This window comes from Phalaenopsis equestris, unplaced genomic scaffold (genome assembly GCF_001263595.1).
Source record: "Phalaenopsis equestris unplaced genomic scaffold, ASM126359v1 Scaffold000101, whole genome shotgun sequence".
NCBI lineage: Eukaryota > Viridiplantae > Streptophyta > Magnoliopsida > Asparagales > Orchidaceae > Phalaenopsis > Phalaenopsis equestris.
The window spans coordinates 320010-346847 of NW_018164543.1; the positions used below are offsets into that span (position 1 = coordinate 320010).

The following is a 26838-nucleotide window of genomic DNA, read 5'->3' on the forward strand; positions in this document are numbered from 1 at the left end:
TGGAGATAGGAGTAACAATCAGTCCTTTTCTTCTATTTTCTAATTGGAGGATTTCTGAGAACATTTTTTTTTTTGTCTAAGTCTAAAATTCCTTAATTTAATAGATAGGGCATAAATGAAGGCAGGATCTAAAGTTATGTAACCATTATTGATTATTTTTTTTTATTTTGTTATAAATAAGAGTTGAGATACACGGATTGTTATCTCTTTGCTTGATCCTTTAACCAAACATTGGATATTGATGTGATTATCAGTTTAAATAATCCTTCAGGGAGCTTTCAGATGATATTCCTCATGCATGATTGTATGGAATTTTAGAGTTTGTTGAGAGAATTTTACATATGATGAAATTAATAAGGGTTTAGCACCATATATAATAAAATGACAAATTTCTTTGTTTCATTGCATTGTATTGTTAACAATGGCGGCAATGAACCTCCCATGATAAATGCTATTTAGTTATATTTTCCCTCATAGACATTGGGGTTATTTAGTTGAAGTCGCAGATGCCTATGCAGAATATTTGGAGAAATTATGGAGGCTTATCATTTGACTTGGTAAATATTGGATCTGTTATTTCTGCAAAAGTTAGAAAAATTTTGGAGTCTAATGGATTACGGAAGCTTCTTCTATAAGATTATTACTTTTCTTTGGAGCACATATGATGGCTATTGATGTAGGATCATAAATTGACATTACTCTGAGGAATGTTTGTGTTTTTACTCTAGTTTCGGAAGTTTTATATAATAAAATCTATAATCATTAATTTAGGCATTTGTTTTTCTTTGCTTTAGCTGTTTCAAGGTTATTGATCATGAATGAAGGCACGATACCTGGCAATGGGAACTATAGGTTTTATTCAAATTAAGGGAGAAATATTTTAAAATACAGGGGAAGACCTACTGATCACTTTTTGTATAAATATTTTACATTTTTAGGAAATGCATATCTATATTGTAATTTTAATAGCATAGACAATCGGGAAACATCTAATCACTAAGTTATGCACAATAATCTTAATAGAAAAATTTGGAATATTTATTTTTAACCAAGAATGCAAGTTAGAGGAAGAAGGAAACTTAATGAGGGACAATGAGAATGGGAGGTAATGGTAGGATGTGAAAGAGATTTGTAAACATAATGTCATATTTTGAAGTCCCTTTTAAATATAAGGAAAATTTATATACATAACTCACAATTCTTATGTATTTACATTTCTTACACAAAGTTAGATATTTACACTTATAACACTTTGTTGTCATAAATCTATGCTTGAAAATGTGTATTTCATTTTTTAAAATTTAATGATGGTGGTATTTTTGATGAGATATTAAAGCTTGAGTGTTATAAATGTATATATATTAAAGTTTAGGTGTTAGATATGTAAATACATAAAGAATTGTGTGGTATGTATGTAAATGTCCCTAAATTTAAATATGGAGGTATGACAAATAATCTGCTTAGCAACTATTATGGTTGACATATTGCCCTTGGAGTTCAAAATATGTTCAACCTGGATATGAATGGCTTCCCTCAGGAGACTTTATGCATATTTTTTCAGGTTTTATTGTTTTTTTGAAAAATATTCGATACTTGTTGGGATTACTTCATCATGTTATTATAATTATTTTTTATTTAGTGCTGGAATTTTAGTAAAATTTTATGGAATGCGCTATGCAATTTCTTGAGTGCTTGTTGCTCTGTCATTTGCAGTGATGGTGGTTATTTCAATGCTATTATGAGCTTCCCACAAAATTATCCTAACAGTCCCCCATCAGTTAGGTTCACCTCAGAGATGTGGCATCCAAATGGTTTGTTTGCTGCCAGTGGCTTTAGCTTATTTAGAAGTCTTTTAATGAAATAATAACAATAATAAATCTTTACTTTTATGCAAATTTCAGTTTACCCTGATGGTCGTGTTTGTATATCAATTCTTCATGCACCTGGGGACGATCCTAATGGCTATGAGCTTGCAAGTGAACGTTGGACGCCTGTGCACACGGTACATAACTAATTTGGCAAATTTTATATTTAGCTATCTAGCTATAATATCTTTAATTTGGGAAGCTTTGTTCTTTTTTGTGTTTCTATTCCATTTCAGTTATTTTTCTCTTATTTATTTATGCTGTGATAAGGATGGTGATGACTGCAAGAGCAAACAGTGTCTTGATTTCCAAATTTTTGTCCATAAATTAAATTTTGGATGATTTGGAATTAAAATATATTGCATTATTATTGATCCCTATGTATTTTTCATATTTCAACATTGCAGCGAGCTTTGATTTGGTCAGTTAACCTAATTTTTAGTTCTAGAGAGAGATCATATTGGCGCTTTTATGAGTGGTTCTAGAATGACAGGTCCCTATGGGTTCCAAATGCCTGTGTCGCAAAAAATGCAAATATATTTCCTCAAGCAGCTGCCCATGCTTGTGTATTAGACATCTGATAAGTCACAAGTTTACATGAGAGTTACCAAATGCATTTGATAGGTTGTGTGCCAAGCTGTCCAATTGCCATTCTTTTTCATAAATTGAGTTCTGTTGTGAACCCCATTTCATTTCAAGCCAAAAAATGTGTCAAGAAGTTTAAGCTGATTTTTGCATCAACTGTGAGTGCTCTAATGACTTTTGCTCTCCTAAATCCAATCCAAAGAGCAACTTTTAAAGAAACGTCATGTTGTATTCACACATATCTATAAGCCGTGGATTAGTAATTGAATGGCAGTTGAAGTAAATCTTAGATAGGTAATTTGTTTCTTATTTATTTAGAAAATAAAGAAACAAAAATATTTTAATTGGGCTAAACCAAAATCTTAGATAGGTAATTTGTTTCTTATTTATTTCTTTTTTTTGAATTTTTCACGTAAAAACCCTAGTTTCTATTATAAATTTACCTTTATCTTTATGTGAGCTGAATCTTTATACAAAAACTAAGACATTAATCTCTCATTCTTTCATTATGAATATCTCTAAGCACAAAAGCACTCTTTCTTAAAATTGCAAAATGTGTCCACCTTTTTTATATCATTTTAGGTCAATTTAATTAATACTAGTTATAAATACCTTCCATTAATCAAGTCAATTTTTGACATTTTGGCTAAATTGAGTTATTTAGACTATATAATTAGGTTTCACTAATTAGATGTAATTATATTTTGTGTGATCAATACATTTTTAAATTCTTGCATATTTGGCTTTATTTCTGTACATGATTATTGTTTATTAATTTTATTTTTTGATCATAACTTCTTCACTCGAAATTGAAAGATATTTTTTTAATTTTCATTTTTAATAGTAATAATTAGTTTCATTAGATAATTTGCCTTTTTTCTATAAAATATAGAAAATATGTTTTCTCATTCAATCAAACACTACTTATATATTTATATTAGAAATCCTAGATCCTTAAATATCCAAGTTAACTCCATGTCTTTGCCAATTGAAAGAAAAGAGGGGCAGAGAGGAGTTGGCTTTTCTCCCTTTCTCATCCTCATCCTCTCTCTCTCTCTCTCTTAAGATGCGAGGACTCTTATCATTAGTACCATATATTTAATTAGAAGAGAAACTCCCACTCATCTCGTATTAATAAATTATTCGGGGGAGTTTTCTTTTTAAATTAGCTAAGAGAACAACCTGGAGAAGCTCAGCCAAAATGTCATCGCATAGTGTGTTCATGCTATAACTAGTATCTCTTGGGTTATTGTTGATGCAGTCAACTTCTTGCTACTACTATTTAGCACTACCTTTTAGGGCTTAGGTTTATTGTTGCTACTATGAGCACCATAACCTATAAGAAATGAATGAAATATCTAAAAATTATTTTCTTCATGTTGTCACAACTTCAATGGCATTGCCAGAAACTCACAAAATGTAGAACTGAGTAAGAAATTGTTCGACTCCTCTCCTTAAAAAAGGCAAAAAGTAGTTAAGTCTATGATTGAATAGTACAATATCTTGGATAATGTGCATAATTCTGTCCATTTCAGGAATTTATAGTATTTTCAATTGTAATTGTCCCCCACCAGATCTTGTTTCCAACATGCAATAAATTAATTTTTCAATATACTTTACATTTTGTTCCAATCTATGAACTTAATTCTTTTGTGATTTCAACATATAATACACTACTGTATCATGTATTGTATGTTAGTTTAACCATACTAGGGGTTTTGTATTCCTAATATACAATACAATACACTTGTCAATAATAGTTTGTACGATTAGTTGAGATTTTTTTGCCTAGGGCTAAACACACTATATTCAACTTATTACATTCTATTGAGCCCGTCGACGAGAATTAAGAGTCTAATTTTGTTCTCTATTCTCGATAATGTATATTGCATTCCCTTATGGTTTAGGCCAGGAAGTAATAGTTGTGTTTTCGAGTGTCATGTCAACACCATATGAAACTTCATGGAGGTGACACCTCTCTGGTTTATGAATATCAACATGTTTTATTTTGACTTGACGTGTGGTATCAAATGGAGGTGCCACATCATTAGTCAATATTACTAAGGCAAAATGGTTGATATACTGGGGCAAACTATGAAAAATTATATAAATGCCCTTAGTGTTTTGAAGGTGAATTTAGTCAGGCAGATGAAAATATGAATCATAAAATTCTCTTATTTAGCTAAAAATACTTGTAATATCCAGAAAGTTCATTAAAGTGAGAAAATATGATAAAATGAGAAAAAGTTGGAACATCTTGAACGCATTATTTTTATCTTCAATAAAATGGATGTTATCTGCAATAAAATGGATGAGACCATGATCATTGATTTAATGGTGCCCTATAAGACATTATTTTACATAACTTTTTAACATGATTGAGGCTTTGTTTGGAGAGGCTTTTCGGCTCAATTGTGGTCTATAGAAAGCCGAGAAAACATTGAGGCATACCTCTGTGCAAGCAGCTTCTTTAAAATTTCTTCTACCGGAATGACATATCTCCCCCATTTCAGGTTGCGAATTTGTTGTAGTTTCCTTGCTGTAGTTCCACTGTTATGTAAATAGAAAGATTGATATTACCCTCAATAGGAGCCACGATCGCCCAATTTATCGCTTATGTTTCCTTGCTTTGCTCCCTATCTGCTTAGCTCAACCAAAACTTCCAGACAATGGTGAAATTTGAAGCAGGTGTAATGGAGAGATTCTTTGGAGGATGTTTGCCTCGAGGACTGCGCTCTTTCTATAGAATCAATTAAGAAAATCTTCTCTCGAGCCACCGCCTCCATCAAATCTCGCATCTCCTTCTGCTCCGCAGAAGGCTCTTTTCACAACAAAAGCAGTGGATGCATTTAGGATCCCGGACCAAACTTCTTGGCGTCGGTGAGATCTTCCCACAGGTGTGGTCTTCGCGAGGCTATGAGGAAAAGGAGTAGAGCGAAGGTGCTAGGGATGAGGCGGTTGTCATTGGTGCCAAAGGTGGGGAGCTAGACACTGATAAGGTTGTGGTTGTGTGCAGAACAGGAGATGAGGGAGAAGGGAGGGATTTGGCTTTTGGTGGTAAGAGACGTTGCACCATTGATGGATAAGTGTTTCTTGGAAAGAAGAATGGTGTACCAGTAACATCGATTTGGATGATGATGAAAATAAGGATGGACCCATACTAGTTGAAGTGCTAATCTGATTGTGAGTTCGTTATTGGGTTCTCTGCCTCTTTTAGCGTTATATTAACCATGCTACTGTTTTCTATCTCTATTTGGAAATTATTGAAACGGAATTGGAATATATGCTTTTTATTTTTATGCTAATTCAATCAACATGTATGTTCTTTAGCCGATCTTGCTTGTTATTTAAAATTGCAAATAAATTTGTAGACTTGTGAGAGCGCAAAGTTTGATTAATAACACTTGCTAGTAATGGATAATAATTTGAGATGAAACCATTTTTTTCATTCTTTTGGTAAATATAAATACATCTTTTTAGTGATGTTCAGCAGTTCTCGCAGTCGCCAACTCTAGCATAGTAGAGAAATCACTTTATTGATGTGGTGAAGCATCTGAATTGTACCTAATAAACTCTTAGAGTTGATCTGAAGAAATGGTTTGTGATGGGCTAGACTTCGATAAGGACAAATCAAGTCAATGTTCGTTTCTCAGTCTAGCTTAACCACACATATCCATGTTTATTTGTTTAGCTCAAGCAAAGCTTCAGATGATACAAGAAGTAATTCATGAAAATGATTAAAAAATTAGAGTATGTGGATTGATTTTGGGGATGATGTGTACAATGCTATGAAGAAACTTTGCTTGGGCTAACTGAGTGTATTCCGAGCTAGCAATCTAGTAGCCGAGCTATGGAATTGCAAGGAGGATCACAATGCAACGATGAAGGAGGCCATTCGTTACATTGTCAAACAATTTAAGGCTTGCAGAACTCGGAGATGATATATGTATATATATATATATATAATGATGGGTTACTGTTATTTTACTGTTATTTTAATCGCTTTAATGAAGATTGACATCTTTTGTGCTATATATGTTTGTAAGTTTGATGGTGTGTTTGGCTTGGGTTGTTTTTCTTTTGCTCATTTTATCCAATGCCATGTGAAGCTGCTGACTTTGTTTTCTTGTACATATAATTAGACATTTTGCTTGAGCTTGGTTTCAGCTGGCAAGGATTATTGATTGATCTTATTCTGTTGCAACTGCAGTTTATCTCTTTGGTTATTTGTTATAAATATTTTGACTTAAAAGTGTTTTCTGGATTCAACGGATTTTATTTTTGGATTGCAGATTTATTTGGAACAATGAATTCATTATGTCAAACTGGGATGGATCAATCAATTTGTAAATTATAAAAGTCTTTTTGAAATATTTTTAGTTTGGTTAAATGCAAAATACTATTTTTATGTTTTTAGTTTGAAGTAAAATGAATTAAGTGTAAGTAAGCCAAGCCGGCTTATAAGTCGGCTCGGGCTCCGCTCGATAAATGGGTGATGAGCTGAGCTTGATAAGCCAATAAGCCTAGCTCCAGTCAGTCCCGACTACAATTGTTAACTTGTGAGCTGAGCTTGATAAGCCAATAAGCCTAGCTCCAGTCAGTCCCGACTACAATCGTTAACTTGTGAGCCGGCTTGTTTATAAAAATTCTTACAAGAGAAATTGTATAGTGTTACTGAAATATATTTTGTAGTTATTTTGGTCTAAAGGAATTTGGAATTGAATTTTTTTATTTCATCTTATCATTTATGTCTAATGTTAATAAAAGTCGAATTGAAAAAAATATATTTGTTTTTGTAAAAAAGAATTTCCCTTGTTCGTAATGCCCAATAGTGTAGTATACAATGCATGGACTAAAGTTTAACTACTGATCTATGCAACATATCAAGGTGACATTTTTATTATTATTTTTTTATAATTTTCTAGCAAAATTTTATAGGTTTAGCTGAGAGACCATACATTTGTGATGTTTACATCTAAAAAATTAAATATGTACTATTTTACTATAGGCGTACATGTTTTTTGGTAAAACAAATATAAGAATGAAGATTTTTTATTTATTAAAAAAAACTATTTTTGCTCTTTATATAAAGCAACTATCACTATTATCTTAAACAGACATGTGCTGAAGAACTTCATTCAAGATAGTACAAAGAAAGGGGTTAATCCAAACAATTTTATCAACTTAGTATGAATTTAAAACGCTAATTCCTTAAAAGCTACAGTTAAACGAACTTTTGTAGTTGGTTTTTCTACACAGAACTTACAACATAATCAATCGTTGTTGATCAGGGCAATAAAAACGATCCTTGCTTTAGTTGCTACTAAGCAACCTGATAGCTGAAGTTGAGGGCTTGTGCCATTTAACTCTACCTCTTAGACTGGTGGAATTTTTGCTATCTCAAATTATTCATGCTTGTCAATAATGAAAAGGGCATCATAAGACATTGGTTTCCATTGAGCAATAATACATATGCTTAGCATATCATACATATGCTATTTTGAATAAAGCACAAAATATTAAAAAATTATGGATAAAAATGATGTTAATTATGAAAGGCTACTAGATAGAAAAAATAAAATATTATTGGTAATGAAAACAACAAAATTGATGCTTAGGCTCTAGTGCTCAATCACTCAGAAAAAAAAATTCATATAAATACAAAATTTCAAATCATGTAAGTGCTATAGATGTGTTTTTTGTCTATGTGGTGATACATAAACCTAGAGGCGTTTTGAGGTTTAAGCCTCAAATCAACACATTGTTCAAAGCAAGAAGCATTATACTAAGTTTAAAACGTGCATTAAGAAGTAACATATTAACAATCTAAAATATTACATATTAACATCTTAATATTGTAAAAATACTAAATGTTCAACATAAGAAGTAATATGATAACATCCTTACATCAAATATTATAATAAGAATGACTATTTAAACCTTAAGCTAAAACATAATAACATAATAATTCAAAATAAGTATGATACACTTAGTCTCTCTCACACTCCAACTTTATTCCGTCATGGTAAAAATATAATAGGTCGCTAATGTTAAATTTTTTAAATTTGAAAGTCCTAATCACTTTTATCTAGCAATTTATGTTCTTTCTCACCTTATTCTTCATTTTATTCATATTCTATTATTTGTCCTCATCCTAAATTTAAATCAACGTCCTATTTTTTTAATAAATATTAATTAATCAGAATATTCATTATATTTTAAAATGATGACTATGTTGATATCAACAAATTTAATTCCTCCCTCAGTTGTGTATTACATGGTTAAATAAAAAATGTTTATTAGAGTTATTTTACTTATAGTTATTTTAAGAAAAACTCTTGATCTAACTGCCCATCTCACCAAAATTGAGATAATGTGCAGCTTGAGACTAGCCTCACATTATGTGCGACAGAAGCCTCATCTAATACTCAGTGAAGCGACAAAAGTCTCATCTAATACTCAGTGAAGCATGAGCCTCATTGAAAATTTTTCAAATAAGCGTTAAGATGGCCCTCATATTAAGCAAACTGTAAACCAAGCTTCCTGATTGACTGAAATAGACATCTGACCTTATGATAGTCCAATTTTGAAGAGCTTCCATCAAACTAGTATTGATGAAGTATTACTAGCTTGGTGGCAATTTGGCACACTGGCTATTGATGCTTTTTTTTTTCTATGCAGCGATACAAACCTGGAGGTGTTTTGAGGTGTAAGCCTTGAAATGAACACATTGTTCAAAGCAAGAAGTATTGTACTAAGTTTAAAATGTGCTTTAAGAAATAACATATTAACATTCTAACCCATTAATATGTTAAAATATAACATATTAATACCTTAATATTGTAAAAGTACTAAATGTTCAAAATAAGAAGTAACATGATAGCATCCAAACATCAAATCTTATAATAAGATTAGCTATTTAAACATCAAATGAAGACATAATAACATAATAATTCAAAATAAGTATGATATAATTAGTCTCTCTCACATTCCTATTTCATTCTATCATAGTAAAATATAATAGGTCCCTAATGTTAAATTTTTTGAATTTGAAAGTATTAATCACTTGTAACTAGTGACTTATGTTCTTCCTCACCTTATTTTCCATTGTATTCATATTCTATCATTTTTCATCATCTTAAATGTAGATCATCATTTAATATATATTAATTAATAAGAATATTCATTAGATTTTAAAACGATGACTGTTGATACCAACAAATTTTATTCCACCTTGTATTACATGGGTAACTAAAGAATGTTTATTAGAGTTATTTTACTTGTACTTTTTTTAAGGAAAACTCTTGATCTAATTGTCCATCTCACCAAAGCTGAAACAACATGCAGCTTGAGACGGGCCTCACATTATGTGAGACATAAACCTCATGTAATACTCATTGAAGCATAAGCCTCATTGAACTTTGCTCAATCATTATTCCCCAAAATCTTTACCCTTCACGTTACCTTATTGGAACTTTTTATATAGCATGCTTTCTGCTGCCTAATAACTATCTTAATTGGCACTTTTCTCAATTATATATCAACTTGCAGACTATAATTAAAATAGTACCATCCTATTTGTAAACAAACAATGAGTGGTCAGCTATCGGTCTTTGTGAACCGATATCTCTATGAAAACTTAATGAAAGATTGAAAACTATGAAATCAAGTTAAAGAAGCTTTTATGAATCTCTGCACTTCTCTCTTCAGCTTGCACAAAAGTTGGTCTCTGTGAACCGATATCTCTATGAAAACTTAATGAAAGATTGAAAGCTATGAAATCTAGTTCAAGATGCTTTTATGAATCTCTGCACTTCTCTCTTCAGCTTGCACAAAAGTTTACTAGGTTTTGCATCACTAAGCAGGATTTTAGCGCATGGCTGTTAGATTGATGAGGTTGATTATTTAGTGCTGTCTTTCCTACTTTGATTATGAAAAAAATGGTTTGGAGATCCATATCTTTTTGATTGTTCTAAAACCTTATTTGTCAACGTTTTTGGCTTCTAGATAGAACTTTCATCAAATCCTTCGTTATTGGAGTAATGATTTTTTTCCCTTTTCTATCCAAACATTCATATCTTTCATTTTCATAGCCTATGTGTATTCACTTTTCAGATTTTGATCATAGCTTCTCTTTTCATAATAATCACGGCCAGAAACTCTCAAGGAGATGGAGTATGACTTTTTACCAATTATCTTGGTGTTCCTTTGGCAATCTAAATGATAGACTGATGTATGAAAGTATTTGGGCCTAAGGTACAAAGCATATTTGAAGCATAAAACATAGTTAAAGTGCGTTTTGCTTTTCTATGCTGTTTTCTTCTCTCAGCAAGCTTTTTTGTTGAGCTGTATGCATAATACTAGATAGGCTATGCATTTTGTTATAGGATATAAACTTAGTACATGTATAACAATCCTTATGAAAGGATTTGATTTTGATTTGGAAGCATCCTTGGACCAACTTCTTTGAACCAAAAAAGGCTGGATAAAAACATCAAGACTTCTCTTTCAGGATAAATAGTCAAGTGCTAGAACCACCTGATGATGAAGGAGGTGCATGTCCCCACACATCTGTTCAAATTTGTCAAGAGTTCTACTAAATTTAGATTGAGAAAGTATGCAAGCTAATATCTTTGAATACATAAAGCCTTTCACATAGTTATTTCTAATGGATGCATTGTAACTAGATAAAAAAAGTAACGCCAATGTTCTTACTTGAACTTTGAAGGACAGATGGATTTCATAGAGTATTCCATTAGAACATGGATGAAAAAAATAGGCTTTTCTGAAAAGAAGCAGTAGGAGGTGTGTTATCTGGGATGATAAAAAAAAGACTAACTTGATTTTCTGCTAGCTGGTGGATACACAGTTGGAAACATCTTGGGTTTAAAACTTGTTCATGTCTTCCTGCAAATTGTTACAATTGTAATCCGTTGGCTTTTCATGAAGTTGTTTTCAAGTTAATTACTTAATTTTCTTTAAATGAAATAGACAACGTTCATTTTAATGACTAAAGTGTTCTGTGCCAGGTTGAGAGCATAGTTCTGAGCATCATTTCAATGCTTTCAAGCCCCAATGATGAGTCTCCAGCAAATGTTGAAGCTGCGGTAAGTGGGGGCATGATCTGCCATATATGACAGCTCTTTCACGTCTCTTACCCTTCGTGTTTAACATGCTAGTCCATTTTTTAGAGTGCTAGTAATGACAATCATTTTGCAGATTATTTTCAGTTAAATCTTCTTGTGACGTTTTCCCAAAACTATTAACACCTTTTTATCATGAGTGGAAGTAACTTGTCATTTTCCTGTTTTGATATTTGTCATGAGTTAGTGGTGGATATCTTGTGAATGCAGACCTTCATCCTGATCTTTTTCTTTTTTTTGAAATGTGTAATTTCTTTCTTTGGATGCAATTGAACTAAGGAGGGGTGTGCTTTCACATTTAGAGGGGAATCAATCCAATGTACCAAATGTGAAGAGAGGGATTGTGAGGATAAAAAGGCGGTAGAGAGAGAGATTGGAACCTTGGGATTTTTCATTGTGATTCCTGGTCGGAAGAGAAATGGATGGAATGGAGAGTATTGGAGAATGATAAAGAGTTCTTGATCGCAATGTATGATGAAAAGTAACTTCCTCCTAGCCCTTTATTAAAAAAAGAATTAAATTTAATACTATCATCTCATTCATTTTCAACTAAAATTTTGTCGAATTTAAAATTAAAATGTAATTATTCCAAAATGTTAATTCCTGCCTAGTTTAAATAAAAAATCCTAATAAAATAAATACAAATTTAAATTTGTGAATTAGTTTTTGTCTTGAAAGCATAATTGGTGTATTGTTCAAGTAGATTTGTCACTACCTTCATGAACTCTTTAAAGAGTTATTAATAAAAGGTTGATTTTTCTGACAAATCAAATATTTATTCATATACATTTGTCGTGATTTCATTAGTGATGATGTATTTTACCTTGCTGCTTTATGCAATGATGTTCTAGATGGAATTACAAGGATAATATCATTATTCATAAAAGTATAGCTGCTGAAAAACTACTTGTTAGCACAAAAGGCTCTAGGTCTTAGATCTTCAATGTTAAACAACAACAACAACAACAACAAATCTTTATCCCACTAAGTGAGGTTTGCTACTGACTCCTTTTTCTCCATTGTGTCCCATCGAGTGTCATATTTTCATTTTAATCTAATAAATTAAAATCATTTTTTATAGAATATGTCCGATTTTTTTTAGGTTTATCTCCACCTTTCTTATCATTATTCAAATCTAAAACATCCACTCTCCTAACTAGATCATCAGATGATCGGTGTTTAATGTGACCAAATCATCTGAGATGACTCTCTCTAGTCTTATATTCTATTGGAGCTACACCAACCTTTTCGTGGATACATTCGTTTCACATTTTGTCTCCAAGTGTCAAGCCGCTCATTCACCTAAGCATTCTTATCTCAACAACACTTAACTCAGTTTTATGCTTCTCTTTTATAGGCCAACAATTCTACCATCTGTTATGCTACAAAAAATACCCCAGCTGCTCTGATAATAGCTCAGATCTCTCTCTATATTTTGTGACAGTCCTCTCCTAAGTCAAAGCATAGAATTGCTCGTGTAGGTCTTCTTCCCAAATAACTTGGAAACGTTCCAACAAACAATCCTTATACTTCTCTCATGAACGGAGTGGGTACCTCATTGCTATCCACTGAAACCATACAAGAACTTTTCCATCCAAACATAACTCTGCCGCCATGGGCTTCTCTTCTCCAGTTAACCCATTTATTGCAAAATATTGCTCTACCTGATACACTCGCTCATATGCATCTTCCCCTTTAAAGATCGACATCTTTAGTTTCCTCACCCTCGCATTGCCACCTAACTTCCTCTCCCTCCACTATTTTCTCTAATGTATCGAGAGAAAACTCCCATTTTCGATCATAGACATATCCCATTCTGGCTTCTCACCTTTCTTTTTTTGTGCTTCTACATTCTTCTTGAATAACCCATTCTCCATTTTTTGACCCAACCGCCTCCCTCGAAAATCTCTAATTCACCCACCCTCTCATCTGATCCCTGGGAGGAGATTTTGATGGTTGATGCTATCCTTATTGTGTTCCTCTCATCTGATCTCTTTCCCTTTTGATTTTTCCAATGAATCTTCGGTTAACCCTTGGTTAGAATTTGCAGCTTGAATCGTCGACGTTGTCTTGGATTGCATCTTGATAAGCCTCCTCATCATCTCCTTTAAGTGTTCCAATCGGGTTTTCATGGATGGAAGCTTTTCTTCGATGGTTGCGACCTTCCCTCCATCCCTTGATTTAAGTTGGCTCATTTATCCCTCTCCTTCTCCGAATCATACATTTTCTTGGCCGCCATTATTCCCTGGAAAGCTTTTGATCCCAAAAGGCAGAACACTGTACCTCACAATTCGTTGTAAGCTCTCCTGCTAGTTGGAATCTCGATAGGAGTGTCTCATTCCGTTGTAAGCTTCCCAGATTACGAGAGGTTCGGTTAGTAGGGCACTTCCGATCCTAATTCAGTTGATGAATTCTCGGATCACTATTAGGGCACATCCAATCTTGCAGCTCCACACTCAAGGCAAGGATGCTATCTTGATGCAGGTTGCAATCCCGTCGGAGCCTTTCCAAGCTCAAATTGCGACTGTACATGAAGATGGTGCATGAGGAGGCGAAAGATAGAGTTTCAGGTCTTGGTAAGCCGCGATCCTTCTTATTAGGGTCTTCTCAACTAGCTTTGATCGCGACTGTATGCGAAGACTGTACGGAAGGGGGTGAAAGATGAAGTTTCGGGTCTCGGTAAGCCGCTATCCTTTGTCTCTAGTGAGCTTAACTCGCGAATGTCGTGGCCTGGACACCGCGATTCCATCGTTGCCTCCTTAGGTATGTTGCGGTCTCGACGTTGCTTTCTCAGCTGGTTCTTATTGTGACTATCTCGAGGCACACCACGATCTTTCTCTTACCATTAGAAGATCGTGATTCTGCCCTTGGCTTTTTAGATCGCCAAATCGCAAAGGAGTTGCCCAGAAATTTATTGCTTTGATACCATTTGATACGATTCGAGGAAACCAACACGATTTTTCTTGGACAAATCAAATTCTTTTCGTTTATAATCCAAAACAACATGAATATAAGATAAACACCTACAATTCGAGAGGTAGGCAGACAATCTTTCTGAATTCCTACAATTCAAGAGATAGGAAATATCTCCCAAATCCTAAACCTAAGACTCCTAATAATAATCTAATGCATAAACCCAACCCTAAACATATTAGCTCTACTTATACTAAATAATAATAAATGACATAAGACAAACTTGCCCTTAGATGCACAAAAGACAAAATTGCCTTTAGGTGCACTAAGGACAAAATTGCTCTTTGGTTAGATGCGAACGTAACAGTCTATTGCCAATATATTTAGGACTAATGGTTAAAATATAACATAATTTCTTGCGATAATAAACAATATCTCCAGTGTACAAGTGTTTGATGGTGAACTACACAATTGGAGGAACTTATTGGATAAGGGCATTGCAAATGCCTATAATAGAGGCATTTTATCATGCCTCAATTATCTTTGAAAAGTTGATCTAAGAATTAGGATAACGATCATTAGTTCTTTAATATAGTCATTGACTTTATTTGTAGAAAGTGGTCAATGGACCTAACATGTTTTAACACATCAAGGAATTGTGCCGTAATTGTGCTAATTTCCTTGATGGATGTAACATAAGTGGCTGAACTATGAAAGCTAGATACATCATTTATTAAATTGGATTGACCAATCTTTGATTGCTTTAACCTTAAGAAGATATGTAGAAACATAATAAGGTGACCTTAAATTGTATAAAAGAATAAATTTTGTTCTTCGTTATATGATTTTTTAACATGAAGTTTCAGTAAAACAAAATGAAAGTGGCTTGAGTGATCTCACTCACTCATGTTGAAGATGAGAATATCATCAAAATATATTTCTAATATTATGTTAAATATGGATGAAGAATGTGGATCATCATAAAAATGTTAGGTCTTGGTGAAAGTTCAAAGGACATGACAAACAATATCTATTTTGTGTCTAAATCAGAATTTTTACTTATTAATGGGTTTAAGTTTAATCTGCTGATAATCACGTCTAAATCAATAATGGAAAAATATGGACCCAACAATATTTAACATTTCACTCAAGTGGTGAATGAGAATTTTATAGCGGATAATGATACTTTTGACAACTTTACCGTTAGCATAGATTCACTAGGATCCATACTTATGAGCTAGATGGGTTGTAATTGCATAAAAATTTAAGTTCTTTTCTAATGAAGTGTTTTTGTAGTAACTCATCTACTCGACATTTTAATTCAAAATGTTTATTAGGTATCTTGTGATAATGAGGTAGATATGGTAATGGGACATGATATGTTGAATATGACAGGTGAAAACTCATTGGGTTTCTCATTTACTGTTATGTTAAGAAATTTTTAGTTAAAAACGCACAATAAATAGAACAATCGTCAATAGTCATGGACTATAATTCCTGAGAAAGTAACATAACAATCAGATCAAACTTTTTGTCAAGAAAATTGTTAAAACGATCCCTAAATTTTTTGCATGGGGTCATGCTAGGGATCATTTTAGTCCTGTCTATCTAATATATCAATTTAAGCTCCTGACCGCTCAAATATGATTCAAAATAATCTCTTTGTTGGAGTATTTTGGATCAATTTTGAGTTATAGATTATTTTGGATTAAATTTGAGAAGCCATGGATTCAGTTTAACACATTTGTTTATTTAGAACTAAAATGGCTCCTCATGAATAGTCTATGTACCATTTTGACCTTTTTCTCATTTTGTTGGTAAACATTTCTATTCTGTTTACACGTTTATTGGTAGAGGAAACATATATTTGTTCCACCAGCTTTTAGATGATTTCAATTTAATTTTGGCTCCCTTAAATTTGGAAGCATAAATATTGGTTTTACTATAGTGGAGAACATCCATATCAGAAAGCCGAAGGTGATATAGTATATTTCTATTAATTTCCATGAATAGTATTTTGTCACTATATCATATTAGAATAACTATATAATTGAATGAGTACATGAAATCTTTTAGTGATAAAGATTTCTTGTTAGCACATGCAATATTAAAACATTTTGAGTAGCCTGACTTCGAGAATGCATTTACTCAAGGAGCCTTTAGATAATATGTTAATGGCATTTTCATTATGTTGGACTTCATCTTTTGCTATTATAACTATACATATGGGATATGCCAGTTCTCTGCTTTTGATATCGTTAATGTGAATACTAAAGGTCATATATATTACAACTAGTAAATGATCCTATGATGAAGCACAATCTAATTGCTATTATCCAAACCATGAATCATTATTTCCCATAAATTTATGTTGACCATCACTTATATTATCCTTATTCTTCATATACTTGGGCCAAAACATGATGAGGGCATTTAGGTGCAGTCTGGCATGCTTAAATACATTTGAAAGATCCTGGTCCATTAGAATTTTGAGCAGCTACTATGTCCTTAGGAGTAGAAATGACAATTTAATAAAAGGTTGTGCTTGTCTACTTCGCTGTCAAGAATATGCAACCATGGCAATACTAGATTTAGGGTGGTCATAGGGGAGATTTTTTCATTTTTGACTTTATTTTCAAGTTTTTTTCTACTTTTATTGCTTTGCTATATGTTTCCTCTAATTTATATTAGGCTGGTATGGTTCTACTTTAATTTAACTTTTAAATCTCTAAGTTATTTATAAATTTTTTTAATCTCCCAATCAAATTTCTTGTCTGGTTTTCTTCAAATTTGTTTAATTATTTAGTCATGTTAAGAGAATATTAACGTGAATCATGGATTTCGATATACAATTGTTGCCTATGATATGTAGGAAGCGTTTTACTTCAATCTATATTTTTAATTATTCCCACTTATTTTTTGCTGTTCATCCACAATTATTTCTTCATTATTAACTTATTTTCAAAGATGTTATATTACAAATCTGTTAATTTAGTATCGACCAAAGGAATTAACTTATGTTTAGTTATATTCTTCACTGTGAAATTGTCCTCTTATGTCTGTGATCCAATCAAAATGTGCTTGGATTATGTCCACTATCAAAATGAGAAAAAGTCAGCTCAGATCCTTCTTCAAGGATCACTGTGATTATTTGGTCTATGTTAATGATGGCTAAGGATAATAACAAGTAGAGTACAAAAAAGTTTTACTTGACTCAAATTCAATATCAATTTATGTTAGAAGTTATATTAGGAAATATTCTGAGAGAAGTTACAAGGAATAAATTATTTTCTTAGATTATGAGTTATTTTTTCCCTATTTTTTATTTATTTTCTGGATTAGGAGTTATTTCCTTTCCTAATTAAAGTTTTTCTATTTTATGTTATTTCTTTTATCTTCAAATAATTAACATGAATTGTTTAATTGGAGATATATCTTTCATTTCATATTATTTTCTTTTTATTATCTTTCATATTCTAGGATTCATGTATGATTATTTATATTCTCTTTCATATCAATGAAAATAATTCTATTTTATTCTGTATTATTATGAATTTCAAACATTGTATCAGAGCCAAATTGCCTACTCTAGCTGTTGGTCCTCCCTCCAGAGTCGTCGGACTCCCTGCCATTCCCCTTGTAGGAAGGGAGGACACATTCTCTCTGCAGGATCCTGCTTGTTGTCCTATGTTTATTCTGTCGAGATATGAGCTAGGCTTGTCCATTTCGCCATCACTTTTCTTCGATTTATCTTTGCTGTTATGCTATGATTTTCTTTCACTTCCATATCTTTTTTGGAATTTTTAAGGACTCTATGCTTTGATTGATATGCAGAAAAAATGGTGGGGCTATTTAGGGTGCTACATCTAGTGAGGTCGTTTCTGACGATCTTACCAGAGGTGGAGAGTGCATATCTAAGGGTACCTTTCAGGGAGAAGGTCATCTACACGGTGATATCTTTTTTCTTTTTTCTAGTTTGTAGTTAGCTTCCCCTCTGTGGCTTCTACTCTACCACCGTCGTTGATCTTTTATACTGGATGCGTGTAATTCTTGCATCCAACAGAGGAACTGTTTTGGTGTTGGGGATCATTCCCATTTTGACATCTTGACTAGTTATGTAACTGTTGGTTGGATCCAAGATTTTTGAAGTCAATAATAGCGTTAGAGAAGATCAGGCTCTGTTGAGTGGAGCATTGATGTTACTTGGCATTCTTGTTACTTGGCCTATGGTCTTCCTGGAATGTATGACAGTGTCAGCAAACTTGGTTCTTGTTTCCAAAAGGTGAAACTTGTGACCAAGGATTCTAAACATTCTGGAGGAGATTCATATTTGTTGTACTTTGTTATTACTGTACCTATCTAGGTTGCGGTCGCATTGGATGCTTTACAAGTTTATTTTTTTCACGAACATGATCGAGAGTCGATCCGTTTGAGGCTGTAATTTGCTTGCTTCCCTGGTACACGTTCATCTGCCAGGCTCGTAGTAAGCATTGATTTTTTGGTGTTGTATTTCATGCAATGAGAGTGTTTTTTTGAATGTTATTTATTAATGGAAAATGTGCTCCTCCTTGAGTATTTTGTCGTTGCATATACTCATTATACTGAATTCCATTCCTAGTTTTTCTCTGGTAGGTTCCTTTTCATATCGAAATTTCATGTGAGGGATGTTGGCCAGTTAAATTGCCTTCATCGGTTTATCCCTGTAGGCTTCTAAACCTTCACGCCGCTTGGAAATCTTCTTTGTTAACACTCCGAAATTTTTTCTGCAGCAGGCCCTCCTGAGCTTTTCTAGCAGCAGACTCTCCTTCGAAACTTTTTCATGCATCAGCCCCTCTCTTTCTTGCAGCAGACCCTTCTACAGAGATTTTCCTGCAACAGACATTCTTTTGGAGCTTTTTTCTGTATCAAGTCCTCCTCTAGAGCTTTTCCTGAGTATGGCTTACCTCCAGAGCTTTCCTTTTTTTCTGTAGGTCATACCCTATTGTTTTTCCTGTTGGTTGTTTACTTCTCTGCAAACTTCTTTGCAACATTAGCTGTATGATTTTTCCGCCTACTTACAGACACTGCGGAAACTGCAGTTAAAGACGACCGCAGTTAGCTAGAAGTTAATTTTTTTATAGGTTGTCTACTTCTTGGCAAACTTTCCAGTAACATCACTTGTAGGAGCCTTCCGCCTACTTATACTGCAAAAACTGCAGTCAAAGACAACTACGGTTGTCAACTCCCCTGCAAACTCCCCTGCAAACTCCTCTGAAACATTCCTGTAAGAGCCTTCTGCACATACCTACAAACACTATAAGAACTGCAGTCAAAGATAACCGTAGTTGTCTATTTCCTTGCAAACTCCTTTGCTGCATTACCTATAAGAGTTTTCCGCCTACCGACAGAAACTGCAGTAACTGCAGTCAACGACAACCGAAGTACGAGATGAAGAGTTGAAGTTCTACTTCACCCGGATTTTCTTAGCCCATTGTTTTTAAATCCAAGCATGTTTCAACTTGAGGGGGAGTGTTAGAAGTTATATTATGAAATAATTTATTCCTAGGAGAAGTTATGAGGGAGAAGTTATGAGGAATTAGGAGAAGTTATGAGGAATAAACTACTTTTTTAGATTATGAGTTATTTCCTTTCCTATTTTATATTTATTTCCTTGGATTAAGAGTTTTTTTTTCCTATTTTATATTTATTTCCTTGGATTAAAAGTTTTTTTCTTTCCTATTTTAGACTTTCTTATTTTATATTTTTTTTATCTCCAAATAATTAATATGAATTGATTAATTGGAGATGTTAGTGATATATCTCTCCTTTCATATTTTTTACTTTTTATTATTTTTCATATTCTATGATTTATGTAAGGGTTATTTATACTCTCTCTCATATCTATGAAAATAATTCTGCTTTATTCCGCATTATTCTGAATTTCAAACAATTTATCTTTGATTTGAGCCAAATCGACTCAAAATGATCTTTTGATTAGCTAAATCAATTTTGAATTGACTTCAAATTGTATAAAATATATATTGTTAGAGGAAGCGATAATATCAAATATGTAGAAAAATAAGTAATTGGAAAAGTTCTGGAGAATTTTCATTCCTTTCTTTGTTCAAGAGGGAATGTATATATCAACTCCCAAAGGCATTACAAAATAGGAATAAACTAAAAAAAGAGGTAAAATAATTAGGGACCAGTAAATCTATAAGAAAACACGCGAATTACAATCTTAGGGTCATAGAGAAATAAATCTAACTGTACAAAGTATCAATTCCTGTGTTTTGATCTAATGGCACAGATTTTTAGTAATATTTTTATTGTGAAATTGTCCTCTTATGTCTGTTATCCAATCAAAATGTGTTTGGGTTATGTCCACTATTAAATGAGAAAAATTCAGCTCAGACCCTTATTTGAGGATCACTTTGATTATTAGGTCTATGGTAATGATGGCCGAGGCTAATAACAACTAGAGTAAAATAAGTTTTACTCAGCTCAAATTCAACCTCAATTTATTTTTTGATTTAAGCCAACTCGCTCTAAATGATATTGGATTAGCTTAATCAATTTTTAGCTGACTTCGAATTGTACAAAATACATATTGTTAGAGAAAACGATTATATCAAATATGTAGAAAAATAAGTAATGAGAGAAACTCTCAAAAATTTTAATTCATTTCTTTATTCAAGCGGGAATGTATATATTAGCTCCCAAAGGCATTACAAAATAGGCATAAATAAAAAAAGGTGAATAAAATATTTAAGGGTTGGTAATCCTTTAAGAAACACGCTGATTATATATCAACTCCCAAATTTTGCTTATGATATTTTTGAATATTGAGTTGCATAGCCCTTTGGTTAATATGTCAACCAGTTGATTTCACATGGACAATTATGGAGTACAAATCAGGCAATTTTCAAATTTCTCTTTTATAAAGCACCTATCAACAATGTTGTACATGATTATGTGCAATATTGATGATAGATTTATCATCCCAATATAATTTCATATGTTTATTTCATTTGATTTCAAGTCCTTTAATATAATTATAAACCATAGAAACTCACAAATCTCTTGTGCAATAGCTCTAAACTCGGCTTCAACATTTGTTTTTGAAACCACTGACTGTTTTTGCTTCTCCAAGTTATGAAAAATTTTCCAAAAAATGTACAATACCCTTGAGTAGACATTCTATCCACCGGTGATCTTGCATAATCTGCATTTGTGTATTCTTCAAATTGTAGGATATTATGTCTTTTGTCTAAAATTTCTTTTCCTGGGCTTGATTTGAGATATTTGAGGATTCTATAAGTTACTTGAAGGTGAACCTTTGATATTATCTTGTATTTATATCAACTCCTTCATTAAGGTCTATTTTTTGTCCTGGTTCAATTGTTGTTTCACACAGTTTGCACTTTGTCATCTTGGTCTCTTTTAGTTGATTCATAGCATTATTTTATTTTGATATGCATATCTATTTTTTTGAATGAGTCATTTTTATTCTTAAGAAATATTCGAGTTTTCCTAACTTTTAATTTCAAATTCAATATTTGTCATCTCTTGTAACAATCATTTTGTCAACATACATAATAAGGATTAAAATTTTATCTTCAAGAGAGTGTTTTATGAAGAGATTGTAGGCACCTTAACTCTGTTTGTGTTTAGCTCCTTTCATAGTTTTTGTAAATCCGTCAAGCCAAGCCTTTGGTAATTGTTTTAGTACATATAGGATTTTTTCAATTTGCATACCCAATTTTTTTAAAAGGGCTCTTAAATTCTGATGGTGGATTTATATATACCTCTTATTCGACATTACCATATAAATAATATCTTTTAAATCATATTGTTGTATAGGCCACACATAATTAGTTGCTAGGGATATCATAATGCAAATATTGTTATTTTTTGTAACTATAACAAAAGCTTCTTAACAATCAATTGCATATGATTGAATATATCCTTTTGCTATAAATCTTTACTTTATTTCTTTCTAGGCTTCCATCTGCATTGTACTTCTCCGTGAAAATTCATTTACATTCTATCGTCTTTTTTTTTCTGGAAATTCAATGATCTTTCATATATGTCTTTTTTCTAAAGTATTCATCTCTTTCATCATAGTTTTCTTTCAGTTTTTATTTTCAATTACCTTAATATGGTTTGTGGAATAGAAATATGATTGGTTTTGATGTTGATTAGAAAAAACTTTATGAGATGGAGAGAATTTATAAATAAGCTGTACTGAGAGAAAATATAAATGAGTGATAGTAAGCTGAGTAGTATTAACTGGTAACGATTTTAAGTCTTGGACTTACTGAAGATCTTGGTTGAGTTTGTTTCTTCTTGTATAGACCTGAAGGGGGGATATTTGGTACAAGATATATTTTTGAAGGATTTTCCGGTTACATGAATATCAAGTTGAAAGATTCATCAAATTTATCAAGATGAGAATTCTCTAAGATGAGTTTGAGTGAAGAAGTTATGAGTTTTATCAAGCGTGACATTGATTGAAGTGAATAACCTTTTTGTGGGTAGATTATAACATTTGTACACTTTTTGTGTGTATAATATCCAATAAATATGTATTTGAGAGATCTTGGATCAAAATTTTCTTCATGCTTATGGATTTGAACATAAGCAATGTATGCAAAAAGTTTTGGGAATCTTTGAGAAGTTCGTAGGAAAGAATTCTATCAAATAAATTAATGAATTTTTAGAATCAATTGAGGGTATTTTATCGATTAAATGGATAGGTGTTAGAATACATTCTCTCCAATATTGTTTTGGTTTTTGATTGTGCAAGAGAAAGTGTCCCAATTACCTTTAGAAGGCGACACTTTTTTCTTTTTTGTCACTTTTTTTTGTTGGATAGTATTAAGGGTAGGAATATTGGTAAATATTACTTTGTTTTGAAAGAACATGTTAATGTGTAACTAAATTAATCACGAGCTTTATCAGTCCTGAAAATTTTGATTTTAAATTTAAATTGATTTTTTGTCGTGATTGTAAATATGAAGTACAATACTAATATAAAATTTCTATTTTATTAAATATACTTATGTCATTCTAGTACAATCATGAATAAATGTATCAAAATTTGTGGCTTCTTAGATGTTGAGGATTTTAGAAGGGTATTTAATACAAAAGGATTAAAAGATATGGAGTTATTTTAGGAAAGGATGCACAGTGATATCTAGCAAGTTTATAAGTTTCACTATAAAAGCTTTTAATGTTTGTATTTATGGAAACCAAAGAAAATGTATACTGAAGATTTTTAAAAGAAAAATCTCATAGTCTATACTGATGGGTTTAGATGTTGATAGTATTTATAACTAATTCTTTTTTCTACCTAGTCTAATCATTTTTCACATGGTGAGACCCTAAAAAACAAAATATTTAGTTAAAAAATATGACTGTTGTTATGCTATTTGATAAATTTTTGAATAGATAAAAGATCAAGTGCATGATGTGTGACTTATAATATGTTGCTAAGAGTTAATTTGGGAGAAATTAAAATTTCTTTAACAATTTTTAAAGATTTATTTGTAATTTTTATTTTTTTATTAGTAGGACGGTGTTTATAAGTTTGAAATATATTGGTCAGGTTTTTCATGTGTTTGGTGACCTTCAAATCTAGGATCTATGAAAGGGAAAAAAAATATTATAGTTACTAAGAGTATAAAAATTAAAAACCATTACATTTTGAGCAAGAGAATAAGTCTCTAATTAATTTTCTAAGGAATTGAGAAAATTCCTTAATTTGTCGATTTCTTTTGAATTTAATCATTCCGACTCCACTAGCAGGCTTGTTCTTTTTTATTTCCTCCATGGTATTAGTGTTTGCATGAAGTTTCCAATATTTATCTTTGGTGTGCCTTTTTTTGTTGTAGTTGCATCGGAGGTTTCCCTTATGGGGATATTGTCCTTTTGAGAAGGTTTTGTGACAAAAAGTTCCTTTTATTGGGATTCAAAAGTTATGGCTGATATCTCAAGAAACTAGAATATTGATCATCATAATTCTTCATCCTTTTTCTACTCGAAACGAGAAAGAATACTTCATTTAGAGAAGGAAAGTTTTCTCTACTTAAGATATGAATTTGAATATGACCAAACTCTTTATTGAGTCTGGCCAAAAACTCAAAGATCCTCTCTTACTCGATGAATTTTGTAAGTATCTCCACATCCTCACAGCGTGATATTTTGAGATATTTGTTGTAGCCCAACTCTAACCAATAAATCTTTATGGTGTTAAAGCATTCAATGACATGAATATTCCTTTGTTTGGTAATGACGAGCTTTGTTTTGATTTCATAGATGTTGCAACATTTTTTACCTTTGAGTGTGTTTGTTTGGCTGCATCCTAAATCTTTTTTTGAAGGGAAGTGAAACATAAAATGTCCATTGATTTCCGTTAGCATGGTGTTCCACAACCATATCATGATCATGGAATCTGTTTCTTTCATGATCATGGAATCTGTTTCTTTCGAAGTAAACTTTGGATCTTTAGGCTCTAGAGGTTGATCCAAAAGGTGTTGGATTTTTCTTTTCCCTTAAGAAATGTGTTTACAGATTGGGACCATTTAATGTATTTTTTTCCAGTCAAGCAATAAGATGCTTTAAATACATGGAGTTCTCCTTCATTATGTTCACTATTATTTATCATTGATTCATTTGAAGAAAAGTCAAAGAACTCATGCATCTTGAAAAGAAGGAGGATTCAACAAGAGAGATAAGGTTGGAACTGAAAACCCTAATTTTAGAGAGTAAAAATATTTGTTGAAAATGGAAACCCAAATCTTAGAGAATAATAATAAAGATTAGAAGGAACATCCTAACTTTTTATTGACACCATTTAGAAAAATTGAAAAAAATATGATTTCACAGTGCATAGCCTCGATCCTTGTGCCTTCAATTTTCTGCTATGATTGGAGTAAAAATTGAAAAAAATATGTATATGTTGTACAATTATTTTTAGATGAATTGAATTGAATCTTCTACATACCACTGTAAAATGGAACTATATTTAGGTCAAGTATCTTGCTTGAAATTCAATTCACCTGTTAGTGTCAATTTCATTCAACTCAAAAATTGAGCAAATTTTGTATTTTGGGTTTTTTTACTAGCACTAATGATTACGATGATCATGGTGTATTGTCTCCTTTTTGTGTGGCCGATAAGGAGCATAACTAGTATCTTTTATGGAAAACTATCATGATAGCGTCCTATATATATATTTTTCAAGGATCCAAAGAGAATTTACTCCATGTATACAGTAGGGTGATCTTATGTAAATCTAGGACAAAATAGATGCCATATGTCAAGTAAATTTTCTCATTTAATTTAATTGTGGGATTTCAATAGAGCTTGATAAAAGATCGACTTTTCTGGCATGTTCACCCATAAACTCTGTTATTGTCATTTTTTTCTCCATTGGATTGACCTGAATTAGATACCTACCCCTAACTCCTAACTTCACTTTTGGCTAGGTTTATAGGATTTTGTCAAATTTTATTTTGTTTTTCTTATTATTTAGTCAATATTCAACCTGCTAGTTTGTTTCTGCATGTTTTTTATTTGTATGGAAAATTTGTAGTGGAAAACACTACCCTCGTTATTCTCCCTCTATATATCTTCTCAATCATGGGCAACAAACTTTTGGAATATTCAATCGATCCTTGTGATAGTAGTGGCAATTTTAATACTGATTTCATATTCTTCCGATACATTTTTGTCTAGAAGAAAATAACAACACAACAACAACAACAACAACAAAGCCTTAATCCCACTATGTGGGGTCGGCTACATGAATCCTTTTTCTCCATTGCGTCCTATTTAGTATCATATTTTCATTTAGTTCTAGTAAATTAAAATCATTTTTAATACAATAAGCCCAAGTCTTCCTAGGTCTACCTCTGTTTTTCTTAACACAAGTCGAATTTAAAACATCTACTCTCCTAATCGGATCATCTAATGGTCGACGTTTAATATGACCAAACCATCTAAGACGACTTTCTCTAATTTTGTCTGCACAGGAGCTACACCAACCCTATCACGAATATATTCATTCCGCATTTTGTCTCTAAGTGTAAAGCCACTCATCCACCTAATCATTCTCATCTCGGCAAAAAATAATCTTTTGAAGAGACTTTGAATTTACCTGCGTATGACTTCTTACATTCGATCTCTATTCTTCCCAGGCCTTTATCTGGCAAAAAATAATCAAAATGGTCGACGTTTAATGTGACATCGATTTCAACATGGTAAAAAAATAATCTTTTGAAGAGACTTTGAATTTACCTGCGTATGACTTCTTACATTCGATCTCTATTCTTCCCAGGCCTTTATCT

The 26838-nt window shown here is 32.2% G+C and overlaps 1 protein-coding gene across 4 annotated transcripts in view; it reads left to right on the top strand.

Moving 5' to 3' along the window:
- Positions 1-26838, top strand: part of LOC110020570 (ubiquitin-conjugating enzyme E2 7-like) — a 42211-nt gene that overhangs the window by 1138 nt on the left and 14235 nt on the right. For 3 of the 4 annotated variants that reach the window (XM_020718712.1, XM_020718715.1, XM_020718713.1), the window contains exons 3-5: positions 1714-1811; positions 1902-2002; positions 11480-11557. In XM_020718712.1, the coding sequence (XP_020574371.1) occupies positions 1714-1811; positions 1902-2002; positions 11480-11557 (277 nt within the window). Of the gene's footprint in view, positions 1-1713; positions 1812-1901; positions 2003-11479; positions 11558-18340; positions 18457-26838 lie in introns of those variants that run through there. The other variant, XM_020718714.1, reaches the window with a different exon arrangement.